Here is a 14,837-nt window from a genome sequence, read left to right as displayed (position 1 = left end):
TGTTTTGTCCTGCTGACGAATGTCCGACTTGTTAGGTAATACCACCCACTAACTTGTAAACACTGTGAAAAATAAATGCAACCACATGCTGCCATGTGTGTGGGTGCGTGTGCATGCGTGTGTGCGTGCGTTTGTGGCTGCATGCTTTCTTATGTGAACTGTTTGTAGCTTAAATGTTCTAAAATTCCTCAACCAATATAATAAAAAAAAAGATTCGGCCAGGATTAGTTACTATAGCGGAAAATTCTTCACATATAGTTAATGTTTAATAATGGATATACTACAAATAATTATTTCATTGGTGTTTTATAAAATCCATCAACCTTTTGCCTCATATTAAAAACAATTAAATAATCTCAAGAATACTAGGTTATCCCAGCTAAATTTAAGGCTTTAAGGTAGGTTATACATACAAGGTTTTTAAGTGATAGAAGTGTTTTTTTTTGTATCTGACAATATTGTTCCTGTACACATTGCATGGCTGTGTCTAAGTTCAAGGGCCGCTTCCTTCAGAGGCTCCATCTGAAGACCGATTTTGTCACAGTCGAATGACTAGGCTATCATTTCTAATGATAGCCAACTCCTTCAACTGTGGCCTACAAATGCAGTCCAACCAACGAAAGGCTGCAACAGTTGGATCCCTCCCGGTATCCTTACAAAGAAGTAATGGTTCTGGCAAGCGATGAGATATCCAATACTTGAGTATGAGGCTATAACTCAAAAGAATAGCTAACGTAATCAGGTGTAAGAACCAAGGGGGATTAAAGGGTTAGGGTTAGGGTTAGGGTTAGGGTTAGGGTTTGTCTTCTTGTCCAACTTTACGTCTGTTGCTACTCAACAGCAATAAGACCGAGACAAGCTGGTGACGCCAAACACGGTAATCCAGACCGTCTCATTTCAGATCTACCGTCCTGGTCTAGGAAGCCCCGCGAAGGAGGCAGTCATGGTGTGCTGAGTAGACTGCGTCTTTCAAAGGATGCAGCCCCGGAGTTGAGACACAGCTCATGTGTGTTCATATGTGCAGCTTTATCACAACAGAAGCTCAGCATGCTTTGTCATAGATGCAGGAAAAGCCATCTGTCATCTCCATAAAGCAGTGTCTTTTCTGCTGCACTTAAAGTACAGCAACCTCCTCACATCCCTTTAATGATGTATTGGATTTGGAGGATTCTCTCTCTTACTGTGACACTGTATTGGAGCCACAGAGCTCTTATGTAATGCTTGTGGTATTACGTAAGTGTTTGGGGGGGAAGAGGCAACTGCTGTTGCTCTGTCCCTGGAGTGACAAGCAATCCGTCTCCGCTGGGTCAATCCACATTGATTCCACACAGCTCAGAGATTTGACATTCTGTGTGTGTGTGTGTGTGTGTGTGTGTGTGTGTGTGTGTGTGTCCCTGCACTTATATCTTTGTGAGGAACATTTTAAGCATAGACCCTACAGTGTGAGGGCATATTGACTGGTCCTCAATTTTTCAAAGGACTGTTTGAGGGTTAAGACTTGGTTTTAGGGTAATGGTTTTTCTAGATTTGGGTTTGGGTAACTGTTAGACATTTAGTTTGGATGGTTAAGGTTAGAGTAATGGGCTAGGGAATGTATGACAATGAGTGTCCTCACGATAGTGCTAGTAGAAAATGTGTGTGTGCGTGAATGAGTGTCGCCTCATTTGTTTTATTCTCAGTAATGAACAAAATGTCATCATTAATTTGTTTTAACATTTCATTTTTGATTTGTGTTTTTTGAGCGTTATGTTTTGCAATCTTTGTGTTTTTTTTTCAGCAACATAAATGTGCAGATTAGAAAGATAATCGTTCTCTTTTAAAACCCTGCTCATCTACAATTATAAATATAATGTGAAATTAAACTGTTACTTTTTATTACATTTTGCACCAAAAACAAGTCTATGATTGATTAAGAGACTTAGGCATTTGATCTAAATGAGCTTTGTTCACAGATCTCAACAGGACGGATGACCTTTGGAAGATTTGATGAGGAGATTTTATGGTTTTTACACCTACACAGATGAATTCATGAAACATCTTAATTTTCCTGTGCACGTTTGTCATGTCTCTGCCTCGACAGTTAATTTTGTTGCACCTGTTAGAGCAGTTACAGCTTCATCCTTCTTATTGGTTCATGATGTTTTGTGACCTCACTTCATTCCCAGCATAGCTCCACCTAACTTCAGTTAGACCAGACGTGCATGACACCAGTGGGTTGTTATTAAGGTTAATTTCTCTGTATGGACACACTTTCATCTTGCTCAGTAAACTGAGTCTATCAATGACAATGTTGTACTTACAGTGTCTGCATTTTGCAATTGTTTTTTGGATATTGCTTTAGAATGGGAAAATGTGGGTAATTTGTTTGACCTGCTGGAGTTGAAATATTTGAACTCAAGGATTTTAGTGACTGGTTACATGGCAGATATAGATTTAGGATTGAATAGAGAAAGGTTATGCTGTGGTAGGGAAGCAACCACCATTTGTCACAAACTTGTTCATGTTTTTTGTCCATCCATAGAAAATAACAGTTTGGCAGTAAAAGATTTCATCCTAATACTACATGGTCTTCATTGCTTCATTGCTTCATTTAACATTAAGGTGACATATTATGAAAATTCCACTTTTGTAGTGCTTCTACACGTTAATTTGGGTATCTGGCATGTCATTTATTTCATTAAGACCCCAAGGAACCATATCAACTGTGGTAAAATGGGCATAATATGTGCCCTTTAACATAGCTCTTGTGTTATATGACCTGAGGCCGCAGTTACTTGAGTAAAGACATAGTAATATCTCTTTTGGATGGAGAGGGGCTGCTATTAAATTTGACACAAAGAGAAAGCATGAAAAGAAGGAAAGGAATTGGACATAATCTTGCATCTTTGAGTCTTTCATTAATTTTGAAATTAAAAAGCAGTTTAAAGCTATAAACTAGATTTTGTTTTGGCCCAACAGCCGAGAATACTAACGACTCCAATGCTCATATTCACACACTAAGAACATCCCAATTTCCTTCCTGTTATTCTCATCCTTTTTTTGTATAAACCCTTTCAACAGAATGCTTCTAACCCAGTACTAGCTAGCCTAGATAGTAACTGTCGTGAAACGGCTTTAATAAAAAAAATATTATAAATTTTTCCCTTATTTGAAATGAAACATTATGCAATGCTTTTTTTCACTCACTGTTTGACATCCACTCTTTTCACAGAATATGTATCAAGATTAGGGCAGTATGAGAGGTTGGCATTATTGCAGCATTAAAGTCAGCCACCATAAGGGTCTGTTTAATCCCAAATCCGGTGCATGCTTATATATGACAGATTGTTTTAAACACGAGAAGAAAGCCTTTATACATTAACATATCAAGCATTGAGCAGAAGCTTTTATCCATTGTGAAAGAGGACAAACATAAATACATTTCGCATCCATGAGCTCTTCTGGCAGGGACAGGGGTGGCACCCTGACGTACAACCTAAACTAGAAGAAAAATTAAACTTCCTAGATTATAAATGTAATCTACACATCAACATATTGCAGTGGCTACATTTATTCCAGACCAGATAATGAATGCATCCTCAGAGGCTGTGGTTCAACCTACACTCATGGTTTGTTCCGAACATCAGTGCCTTTATACTTCTGTCCGTCCTTTACCTTTGCATGGATGTTAAGCAAGACATCCGCTAGAGGAAAAACAAGTAAAATGAAGTCGAAGCTAGATAAATTGTGTTAAATTAGATACTTGCCATGTCATTGTTTGCCGAAGAATTGGTTGATCCACCCCGTCAGCAGCATCCCCACTCAGCCTGCTGACAGCCTTGTTGTATGCCTGAAGGAAGGGGTCTTGCATGGACCAAAACTTCTACCTTGTCCCCTTCAAATTCCTAATGGCCACCGATCTCCCCCCAACTGTTCGGCACCAATTGTTTGTTCCTGAGCCTGTGCTAAGATACATTGTATAGATGTTTAAAATGTCCAAATATGGCTTGTGTTCTGTCCCCAAAATATTTAATATTTACCTTTGCAACAGTGCCCCCTTGGGGAAGTTCAGGCATACAATATTCCCAGGGGTCAAGGTGTGATTCGCCCGGAAGTAATCCGAAGTTAATTTATCTGCGTCACATACTATTTATAGACGTCAGCTATTTAGACGTCAGCTATTTATAGACATCAGCTCTTCAACTAAGTTGTGTCATTCTTCTGCGGGCTAACGCATCGTCTGTAAGTATTGTTGTCGAATTACGTCCTTACAACCAGAGAGTTATTTTGCCACACAGTTTTATGTTTACAACGGCAGTTCTGCCGAGCGGCTATTCTAAGCTAGCGGGTAGCGCCGTGTCTTAAACAAGCCTCCGTGTAATGCTACTGAAGTAGCTCTGAGAGCCGCCGTGTGTTGCTATTGAAGTAGCTCTTTGAGCCGTATTGTAATCCGTTTTATCTGTATTGTTTTTACAGTTTCACCAACTCATTAAAGTTCATGAAAATAACCACCGTGGAGTTCATGCTGGTTGGAGAGCTAGCGCCTGTCTAGCGAGACCTTCACAGCTTGTGTCATTTTACAGTGCAGACTCTGGCTTTATCACCCATATCTAGATCAAGATATTAAGCCTTAAATTTTGTTCAGTGGGATGAAGTGGAGACACGTCATCCATATGTAATTACAATCCCAATTAGAAGATAAACCACAACACGCCTGAACACCAATACTACACACAGTACTTCTGCACAAAGCTTTTCTGAACTGCCGCTTGGCCCAGTGGCAACAGCTAACGCTCTGCTCCGGGTTTTATTGGCCACACCCTGATTCCAGAGTGGCCTCAGCTGTGCCAGTGGAGGTGCTTCAAGAGCATGACATAATTTGGCATGACATACTGTAAAAACAATACAAGTACAACTGAATTGAATTGAATATGTATGTTTGAATGGAAGATATTTCACAGTATGTTGCCTGTTCTTCCCTCAGTAATGGTCTTTGTCAAGTTGAAGTGAAAGAAAACAGAAAGGACAGCTGTGTGTAGATGGCAAACACACAAGAGACACACACAAATATATGGAAACACACAAACAGAGACACACACCCAATCGCACACATCTCTGATCGAAATAGAGTTGGCCTGTGCCCATGCCTGCTTGGCCAGTTCCAGTGAGCCTTTAATCTGTGAATTGAAAACACAGAGTCCTCCTAGATGCAAAAGAAGTAGACTTCGCAATAGTAGCTGTGGTCTTTTTGGGCTGTGGAATTGGCTTAAAGCGATAGTTCTCAGAAAAATGAAAATCCACTCATTATCTAGTCATCACTACATCAATGTAGGGTTGGGTGAAGTGTTTGAGTCATCAAAACGCCTTTGGAGTTTCAGGGGTAAACAGTGTTGCAGCCAAATCCAATACCATTGAAGTAATCGTTACAACTTCTTTTAATGTAAAAAAACAACAGAAAATAAGATAAAAATAATATACCGCCATACTGTTCTTGTGGTGTCATCCAAGTGTCTGGAAGCCCGACATTCAAATTCAACTCGAAGTGGTGTCATCCACACCATGTTTTAGCAAGATGTCCTCTGATATCCTCCTCAGAGCCCCGTGTCAATCGCACACACACCGGAAACACCACACACACAGCACCCAAGCCCAAGTGTGCGCATTACCATCGCTACATGCCGTATCTGAGTTTAAGGCTAAAAACGTGGTGTAAGTGACGCCGCTTCGAGTTGAATTTGAATGTTGGGTCTTATTGACACTTGGATGACACCACAGGAGCGGTATCGAGGCGTTTAATGTTTTTTCAGTTATTTTATTACGTCTGAAAAATTGGTCACCAGTTACTTCAATTGTATTGGAATTTTCTGCATATCTCTCTCTCTCTCTCTCTCTCTCTCTCTCTCTCTCTCTCTCTCTCTTTCTCTCTCTCTCTAATTGGTTGTGAAGGACAGATCAATCCAGGTCCCTTTTTTAGTTGTTTCTCCGTGGAGACGAACCAGAGACTTTTTCTGCCCATAGTCCAAGTTTTTGCCACTAGTCCACCGCCTCTCCACTGACAAACTCTGAATTTGATATCTGACAAATTTAGCTTATGCTGTTATACAGCTCTTAGAGTGGATTTTAAAGCAGTCTATAAAGTGTGGTGAGAAGCAGAGAGAATGATGGACCTACATAAAAATTTGTTATACAAGATGCAAACAATTTACGTCAATATTTGAGAAAGATTCCCGGATTGATGGTGAGCCCAGCGGTCTTAATTAGGTGAAGGACTTGTCAAAGGTGAACCACATCTTCCTCTCATATGTGGCTAAAGATGACAACATAATCCAAGTAGGCCGCCTCAAACTGAGGCCTTGTAATGTCCCCTGGCAGCCAAAAGGCATCACCTTTAACTGAAACATGCCATAGGGTTCTTTAAATGCTGTCAGCTCATGGTTTCAGTTGACAGGGCCAACTGCCAGAACCCCTTGCTCAGGTCAAGGGTGGTGATGAAGTTAGTCTTCCCCACTCTTTGTCCAGCAACTCATAAATGCAGGGAATTGGATAGGATTCGAACTTGGAGACTGTATTGAGGTAAATGAAGTCAATATACAACCTCAGCGAACTATCTTTCTTTGGGACCAACACAATGGGGTTAAACCACTCAGTATTTGAAGCTTCAATTATTCCTAGCTGCCACATTCCCAGCTCAATCTCTTCCCCAACCATTCTGGGATCCTGTAGCACCTTCGAAGGGGTGCAGCATCTGCCTTCAGGTGTACCTTGTGTTTGAAACTAGGCTTTTCCTGGAACAGCTCTAGATCCACTAATGCTCTTACCTCCCTCTGCTGAATTGACTGGAGATTGGACTCATCCGTCACAGTGGTCTCAAAAGTGCTGGTGGGGAAGGACTGTTTACTCCCTTCATCCCCATAGATGGCCCGAATGAGCTGCTGCTGCTGGGCTGGCTGCTGAACAGGCCGTGACGGTACCTGTAACTCTTTTACAGGTACCGTCAGGCCTCAGGTCATATAACAGGTTCACGTGAAAACACTTCACTCTGTCAGGCATGTAGAGTTCATAGGTCACCTTACCCTGGCACTTGGTGATTTGGTAAGGCCCCTGTCATTTGGCCAACAGCTTGCTGTCATTGATTGGGAGCAACAGCAACCCCTTCTGGGTGGAATATGGTGGTCCTAATACCATTAACCCCTAACAACTGATAGACTTGCTGCAGCAATTTGGATAGGGGATCTTCTCTGAAGGGACCCCAATACATCTATGCCTATCCTGTCAAATGGGGTCTCAATGACAGGTAATACCTGAAGCTTTGCACGGGCTACTACCCTAGGTGAAGTTAATTGACATCTCACATGAAGCATAAAAATCCTTTAACTGGGTATACATGCGTGGCCAAACAAATATACTCGCAATCCTTCTAAGGGATTTTTGGAATCAGGTGGCTTGCCCAAGGGATAGAGTGACCTACTTTCATGACCTTGTGTGTAAGGCTCCCTGGCAAAGCTAAGGCCGCAACTTCCCCTGATGCTTATAGATTTCTTCGTTTGAACTATATAGCTAGCAAACAGCCTGCCTTGCCCTGTCTCTCAACCTGTCTCTCCTCCAGCAACAGACGGAAACTGACCGATTCTAAGAGAACCTTTGTATGCTGTCCATTTACTAAAACTGATAAAATGTGTATGTCATGGACGTGGGGTGGGTGAGTACGTCTTGGATCTTGGTCTGGGTGAGGGGATCTGGGAACTGCACACAAAAGGGTAGACTTACTCTGTCTATTTGCAGGTCATGTATACTGAGTCCGACTTATGTCGTTGCACTGGTAGCAACTTGTGCCTTGCCTGTAGCTAGAAAAAGCTACAGGCAAGTGTGTGGTTTACTATAAGAGAATTGCCTGCCACTGGAAAAAAGTCTAACCTGCGCTTGACTACCCCTTTCACCCCTATTGGACTTACCATGCCTTGGTATAGTGGCTGTCACGGTCATAGGTGGATCTTCTGCTCCCTGTTCAGACAGGAAAACCTCTGCAAGGATGGCAGCTTCCTCTGCCGACTTTGAGTCACGTTCACCAGTTCTGTGCCCACCATCCTCAAAAACTGTTTTCAGAAAATATCTTTCACTGTGGAGGCCTCTGGTTTGACCAATTTGTTAAACATACATACAATTCAGGTGGAGTTTTATCCCTGATTAATGTCCATTGAACGAAATCTTCTCCTGTAGGTTATGACTGATTTCCATATTTAGCAAGGATGGCTTCTTTGACCTTTTCATAATCTTTTCTGCCTCAGAAATGTCTATGAGAACATAGCTTACCTGTGAGCAGAGGGACAAGATGAATAATTATCTTTTGGCCAAACAACAGACAGTGGCCATTCTTTCAAATGTGCTCAGATTATGTTCAATGTCATCATTAGGGGTGAGTGATACCAACTCTAGGTCACTGCGTCTATATGAAGCCGTCTGTGGAGGTGGTGGCCCAGTTTGCTGCCTGGCTTGAGAAGCCCTTAGATGTCCCCCTCATCTTTAGTTTGTACAGCAGGGAGGTGAGAAACCATCTAAGATCTGATTACCAGACGCATGTGGGGCCACACTCTAATGCCCGATGTAAACACACCCCCTCAGATCTGTTGACATGAAATACCAGTTTTCCATTATGCCATGCTAGATCCAGTGCAAATACTGAGACCAAAGAAAAGGGTAGAATTTTTTTTTGCTTTTTGCAAGCCGAGTGAACTGTTTGTGCTGGTTGGTTGATCCCCACAGAGAGTTAGCCACTCCGCAAATTTAGTTCACACAAAAAAAATGTTCCGGCATCCTGCCGAAAACTGCCGTGCCTATAGACAAACTGTCGTGCATGCTGCAGTCACTACAGCCACGACTGGTTTGGCTCATACACAACATATGGCCCAAGCTGATCGGTGATCTTTATTTTCGCAGACCAAAAGAGAGTAGTTTTGGGGTCTGACTGGTTTCGGTGAACCCAGACCCAATCCAGTACTGTGAAGGGAGGTGCTCTCACCTTCCGTCTCTTGTCAAACTGGTGTTTCAGGACACGCTGACATTCCGCGACCTTGCTGCTCTGTTGGGGAGCTGCTGCTGGAGCTGTAGTTGCAGTTCGCGCCCCATCATCAAAAGGTATGGAGAGCTGCCAGTAGTGGAATGTGGTGTTGCCTGGTAGTGCAGTAGCGTGGGGAGCAGGGCCGCTTAGAAATGAGACCATACACCAGGTATGCTCTGAAATTCCTCTTTTTTTTTTACAGATACCTGGTACTTTCAGTTATAATTTGGAACCGAGTTTTCGTTCCCAACCTTATAAAGCACATAACATCAAGAGTTCAGCAACATAACCATATACCAACAGATCTGTTGTGGTTATCATGGTTATCTGTAATGTGTGGAGAACACCTTTAATATCCTGAACAATTCAAAAATTGTATCTTGGGGTGTCAAATTGACATTTGGATTTATATTAAAAAAAATATACCTTTCCTTCTTGAGGTTGCAATGGTTTAAGATGATCAGCTGTCAACATGGCCGATTCATGACTTCTTAGGGCTTCATCATAAAAGAAGAGAATACAAAGAAAGGTCTCCCTGTTTCATTCACAGTTAACCTTCCTTTTCTGGTTGTCCAAGAATGACTCGTTTGTTCAGTGGCAGTTAGGCATCTTGTCAGCCTTCTCTGTCTCTCTCCGTACTGCTGTCACTTCCTTTGAGCAGACAGGCTAATGTTGTGTTTGTGGCACTCAGGACAGGCTGAGGCTGAGGCCGCCTGACTCACAAGCTCTCGGCTGTTGAGAGAGAGAATGTCACTGCACATTGGGTCGCCTTCGTGATACACACTCACTTGCACAAACACATACACACACACACACACTCACACACACAGCAAATAAACATACAGCGGGCAAGTACACAAACACACATCCTTACTGCACAGACAGCACATGTACAGATCAAGCCGAGCAAAGCCCAAACTCACACACAGTCACACTGGGCTGAGGCTATTTTTAACCTGGCCACTCATGAGCAGACTCATATGCAACAGGAAACACATGACAGCTATGAATGAATTTGTGGCATATTTTGGCATGTTGTGATTTGTCACTGCTGTCAGACAATGATAGATCACAGTGTCACCTCTGTTGGATCAAGGACGGAGTGGTATCAAAGTGTTATGTCACTCTGCTGCACTCTAAACGTAATGTATGCAGCACTGGACTGTGGCTGTGAATCCTCCTTTGTTTTTTATACTTGAGTTGTTCAAAATCTGTTTGCCTGTTTGTGCAGGTTTAAAAACATGATGTTTTTTAGTTCTGAACAGCCCCGACTGATGATGTTCTCATCATTTGACAGCTTGTCATGCTGAAAATGACAAGCAAGGTCAAAGGCCAGGGTAAACTGCTGTCTTCAGTGATTCCCAGCTGTTTCCTTGGGTGTAAAGAAGTGAATTTAAGGCCTGAGTTTGTAAGCAGCAACATCCGTCTTGCTTAATGTTATCAACATTTCCTTCACTTGTATCTTCCCTCGCACACCAGCATAGGTAGAGAGGAAACACAACCTTTAGTCTGAATGTCCACTTTATTTGATCGAGTAAATTTTGCGAGCTATTTCCGGAATTTACGAAAATATCTGGGAAATCCTGCATCAATGACTTCAAACCATCTGATCAGACCTAATTTCAAGACCAACACACCTACGGATGCTCAGATGGTTCCCTCTATTACCATTTAAACTCTTCGGGTGCTGACTGGAAAGTTTACCTTGCACAAACATTAGATCAGGTGTAAGATCAGGCGTCAATGTTTTTTAACAACCAAAGAACGTTTTCACCGGTAGCTTTGTTGCAAGGCAACAACTGTAAGGGTGGCAGAAGCTAGGGACACAATAGGAAGACCAGACGGCCTCATTTCGGTTGGGCCTCTGATTGAAAAACAGCTAATGATTTCACAACCTACAAAACCAAAAAGTCTTCCCAGAATATTTGTCCCGTGCTGTTTTTTGTCGCTTGATTTGTGATTCATTTTGCTAAAAGAAATATTTTATGGCACTGTTGGTCACTATATGGCTGTATCTTCAAATTGACTGCTACTGTGTCGAGTTTGCTTTACTTGTCTTTACTTTGCTTGCCACCTTCATTGTATTTTTTAGACTTCTTTGGTCAATTGACGATTCAATCCTTAGCGTATATTCCCTCACCTGGAGATGATATTTAATATTTAATATTTTATCTCCTTTCACTGCAACAGCATTCTTCTCTTTGTTTCTCTTTAGCAATCCACGAGTTCCCAAGGGATTACTTCACCTTCCAGGAGCGAGCTGAAGGAGCAGTTGGCCTGCATGTCCTCTGTGTGAGTGTCAACAGGATCAGTTTCTATAAAAACTTGTTAATATTATATAATATCGCTATTTCCAAAGAAGCCCTTGGTATCTTAATTTGTAAAGATTAATTTGCGCCTTTAACATTTAACTAGTCTCTCTCTCCTCTCCTCTGTATAATATTTTTTATCTTATTGAAATCTCAGACTGATTATACTTAAGAGTAAGAGTTAGTTGCTCTTTGAAAGGGTGTAGCCTGCTTGCATAATAATGCAATTGCATTATCAGTGGTATAAAATGGTTTCAAAAGGATGACAAATGTAATCATTCGTCACAATATTTCCTAGGACAATATAACGTCCAACAAAATGCGTTATCGAGAGAGGCCTACCCTAATATTTGTAATAATGCACCAAATTAAAGGTTTCCTTGCACATATCCAAGCTAAATTAGTATTGCACAATGAAATATCCTGAACCTATACAATATTAAATCGAATCAAGAACTTGTGAATCGGAATAGAATCAATTTAGGAAATCACCCAGCCGTAATTAAGAAATTACAAATGATATGGCTGTCGAGAAAATATTTAATAGGTGTTTTTTTGGATTCCAAAAAAGCACAGTCAAATGCTTGCTGCAACTAAATGATGTGCTTGTGCACCTACTTTAAATGGTTCGGTGCACCAGTGCAACCAATGTTAAAAATGCTAAGATGTGTCTGTAATACTTGTTATATTGCAGCTACTCAGTGCACATGATACTCACACAAATATGATGTAGCAATGAATACAGGTCCTCAGTCACTGTAGTGGCTAAACATGAAGAGAATAGGTTTGTCCTCTAACCCCTTAAATGTCATATTGTTTCACCACAATGTGATGTGCTGGGCAGTGTTTCAGACTCGCAGCCTGGCATCCAGAAAAATAAATACAATAAGGTTGTTAGGTTACCTAATAGTAATTTATTGCTAATTAAACATAATAAAGAAATGAAATGTAAATGTCCAAAGTCTAATATTGAGATGATGAGAAAGAGGATGAGGCTGAGGTCAGTGACGGTTTGCACTGTACCACCCTGGTTTCCTCAGATCCTTTTATGCACCACCACTCAACACAAGTTGTAAACTGCTGCATATGTACAGTTTGCATTGTGAGCTAAAGAAAATGGTCAAATAATAGCCAGTAATTGTAACAATGGCCAACTTTGTTGATGAAAGGTTTATCAGCACCATCTTTGATTACACAACAAGGATTTTGTTAAAACAACAACAGAGTCATATCATACTTCCCACTCTGCTGGTCTGATTTTTAGAGATACATATTTTTTTTTTATATAACCAACCAGGACGGTGGTTGATGATGTCCTTTGAGATGCTCTAGGGCTAATAATGTGAAACATCTGTGCAGGAAGTTTCATGTTTCACTGACGGTAAATTATGAGTGATAGTGAAAGTGTTTAGCAAATGTTGAGCAGGCATTTATGTTTGATGTGAAAAGTAAAATACCAAAACTACTCTAGATTACAAGTAGAGGTTATATCTTCACCTGTGAATGTCTGATCTGTTCACCTGTAAACTTGATTTCCATGTCAACATATACACAGTAAAGAAAGAACATTTCCAAAGTGACTGTGAAGCAATAATTTGATATATATCTGTCTCATTCTCAAACATGTTATTTTTAAATGTAGAAAATATACAAATATAGGTTGGACACTTTATCTTACCTACTGATTCCACAAATTTCTATCTTTCTTTGGCTTACATTTCTTATTTTCATAATGGCCCGAGGAAGTGCAATGTCTCTAATTTTGGTTTAATTTGTACATTCAATTCAATAATACATTCAATATTAATAAAGCATCAATAAACATTTTATCAGCGCTCTGTAGCAGTCAGTTTGGGTGGGCAGTGTGCCTTCCACATCCCTGGATTAACTACAGCAGTGTTCGACATCTGGGTCAAAACGTGAGTCAAAATGGCAATCAGATTTTTAATATTTAGATTATACTTTATGTCCCCATATTGGGCTGCCACAACAGAAGTGCGGATGCTGACTTCAATCATGGCAACAGCAATTCATATAATCACCTCTGCTTTTGTAATTTGTCTAACAAGTAAAAGTAATAAACACGAGAAAAATATGGAGAGTACTAAAATAAAATCAGTTTCATTTTATGAACAAAGTGTCCCAAAAAGCTTTTACTGCAGATAAACAATGCAAGGTTTTCTAACTTCACCGTGCACTATAGATACACAAAACCAGTTGTTGTTAACTACTCTCTCTCTCTGTGTGTGTGTGTGTGTGTGTGTGTGTGTGTGTGTGTGTGTGTGTGTGTGTGTGTGTGTGTGTGTGTGTGTGTGTGTGTGTGTGTGTGTGTGTGTGTGTGTGTGTGTGTGTGTGTGTGTGTGTGTGTGTGTGTGTGTGTGTGTGTGTGTGTGTGTGTGTGTGTGTGTGTGTGTGTGATTTGGCCTCTGAAGGCAGTCTACATGTTCTATGCCCTTGCCCTGGTGTGTGACGACTACTTTGTCCCTTCACTAGAGAAGTTATGTGAGGTAAGATGCCACTGGGATTCTACTAAGCTTACATTAACACACAATTCTCTTATTTGTGTTTATTATGGATTTCTATAATGAAGGGTTGCTTTCTTTCTTTCTTTCTTATTATCATTAGCGTCTTCAACTTAGTGAGGATGTTGCAGGAGCTACCTTCATGGCAGCAGGCAGTTCAGCTCCTGAACTTTTCACCTCTGTCATTGGTGAGAAAAACACACACAGAGACTAACACATTTTTGGACAAACAGACAATTTCACAACTTCAAAACCAGAAACGATTTACAGTGTGAACAGATTGTCTGCAATATGTGATCATCAGTAATTGTGTCTCTGGTGTACAGGAGTGTTCATCACTAAAGGTGATGTCGGGGTTGGCACCATCGTGGGCTCAGCTGTCTTCAACATTCTTTGCATTATTGGAGTGTGTGGGATATTCACTGCTAAGGTAAGGTACACAACCCATTACATTTCAGTTACATTCGTTGAGTGATTTTTCCTTTGCAGTGCATATATCTTTGTTCACATTAAAAATCTCAGATGGTAATAAACTGTAATAAATCATAACTTTAGTTGGTTAAAGTTACCTCGGTGCACCACCCTTCAAAGGAAGGGAAAAGATTTATTGATAAAGATCAGTCTCATTTTGATCTAGTTCAATTAGAAATCTCAATATTTACTATTATGATTATGGAGTTCTTGACAGTGTAGAGGTTGGCAAAATTCACTAATGCAACATTAATGAAAGGACATTTCTGAATATAATAAAGTATAAAAACACAAATTACTAACTAAACAAAGATGTGTATGTGAGAATGTGTGTGCCTATGTAAATCAGGGTGCCCCCCCATTTTCTTCTGAAGTGGGGGAGTAGATAAGGAAGTGTAGAGATATGCGTGCAACTGTGTAAATGTTTCATTCAAATTGTAATCACAATATATAAACGTCACACAGAATCAAATAAACAGTCTTGCTAAGCCTAGTATAATT

The 14,837-nt window shown here is 40.7% G+C and overlaps 1 protein-coding gene across 1 annotated transcript in view; it reads left to right on the top strand.

Moving 5' to 3' along the window:
• Positions 1-14,837, top strand: part of LOC133966618 (sodium/potassium/calcium exchanger 3-like) — an 82,125-nt gene that overhangs the window by 52,054 nt on the left and 15,234 nt on the right. Inside the window, exons 3-6 of the mRNA XM_062401604.1 lie at positions 11,250-11,326; positions 13,776-13,850; positions 13,969-14,053; positions 14,192-14,295. Coding sequence (XP_062257588.1) covers positions 11,250-11,326; positions 13,776-13,850; positions 13,969-14,053; positions 14,192-14,295 — 341 coding nt within the window. The remainder of the gene's footprint in view (positions 1-11,249; positions 11,327-13,775; positions 13,851-13,968; positions 14,054-14,191; positions 14,296-14,837) is intronic.

Source organism: Platichthys flesus, chromosome 12 (assembly GCF_949316205.1).
Source record: "Platichthys flesus chromosome 12, fPlaFle2.1, whole genome shotgun sequence".
Taxonomy (NCBI): Eukaryota; Metazoa; Chordata; class Actinopteri; order Pleuronectiformes; family Pleuronectidae; genus Platichthys; species Platichthys flesus.
Note: the sequence above shows the minus strand (reverse complement) of the source record. Positions and strands in the feature narration are given on the sequence as shown.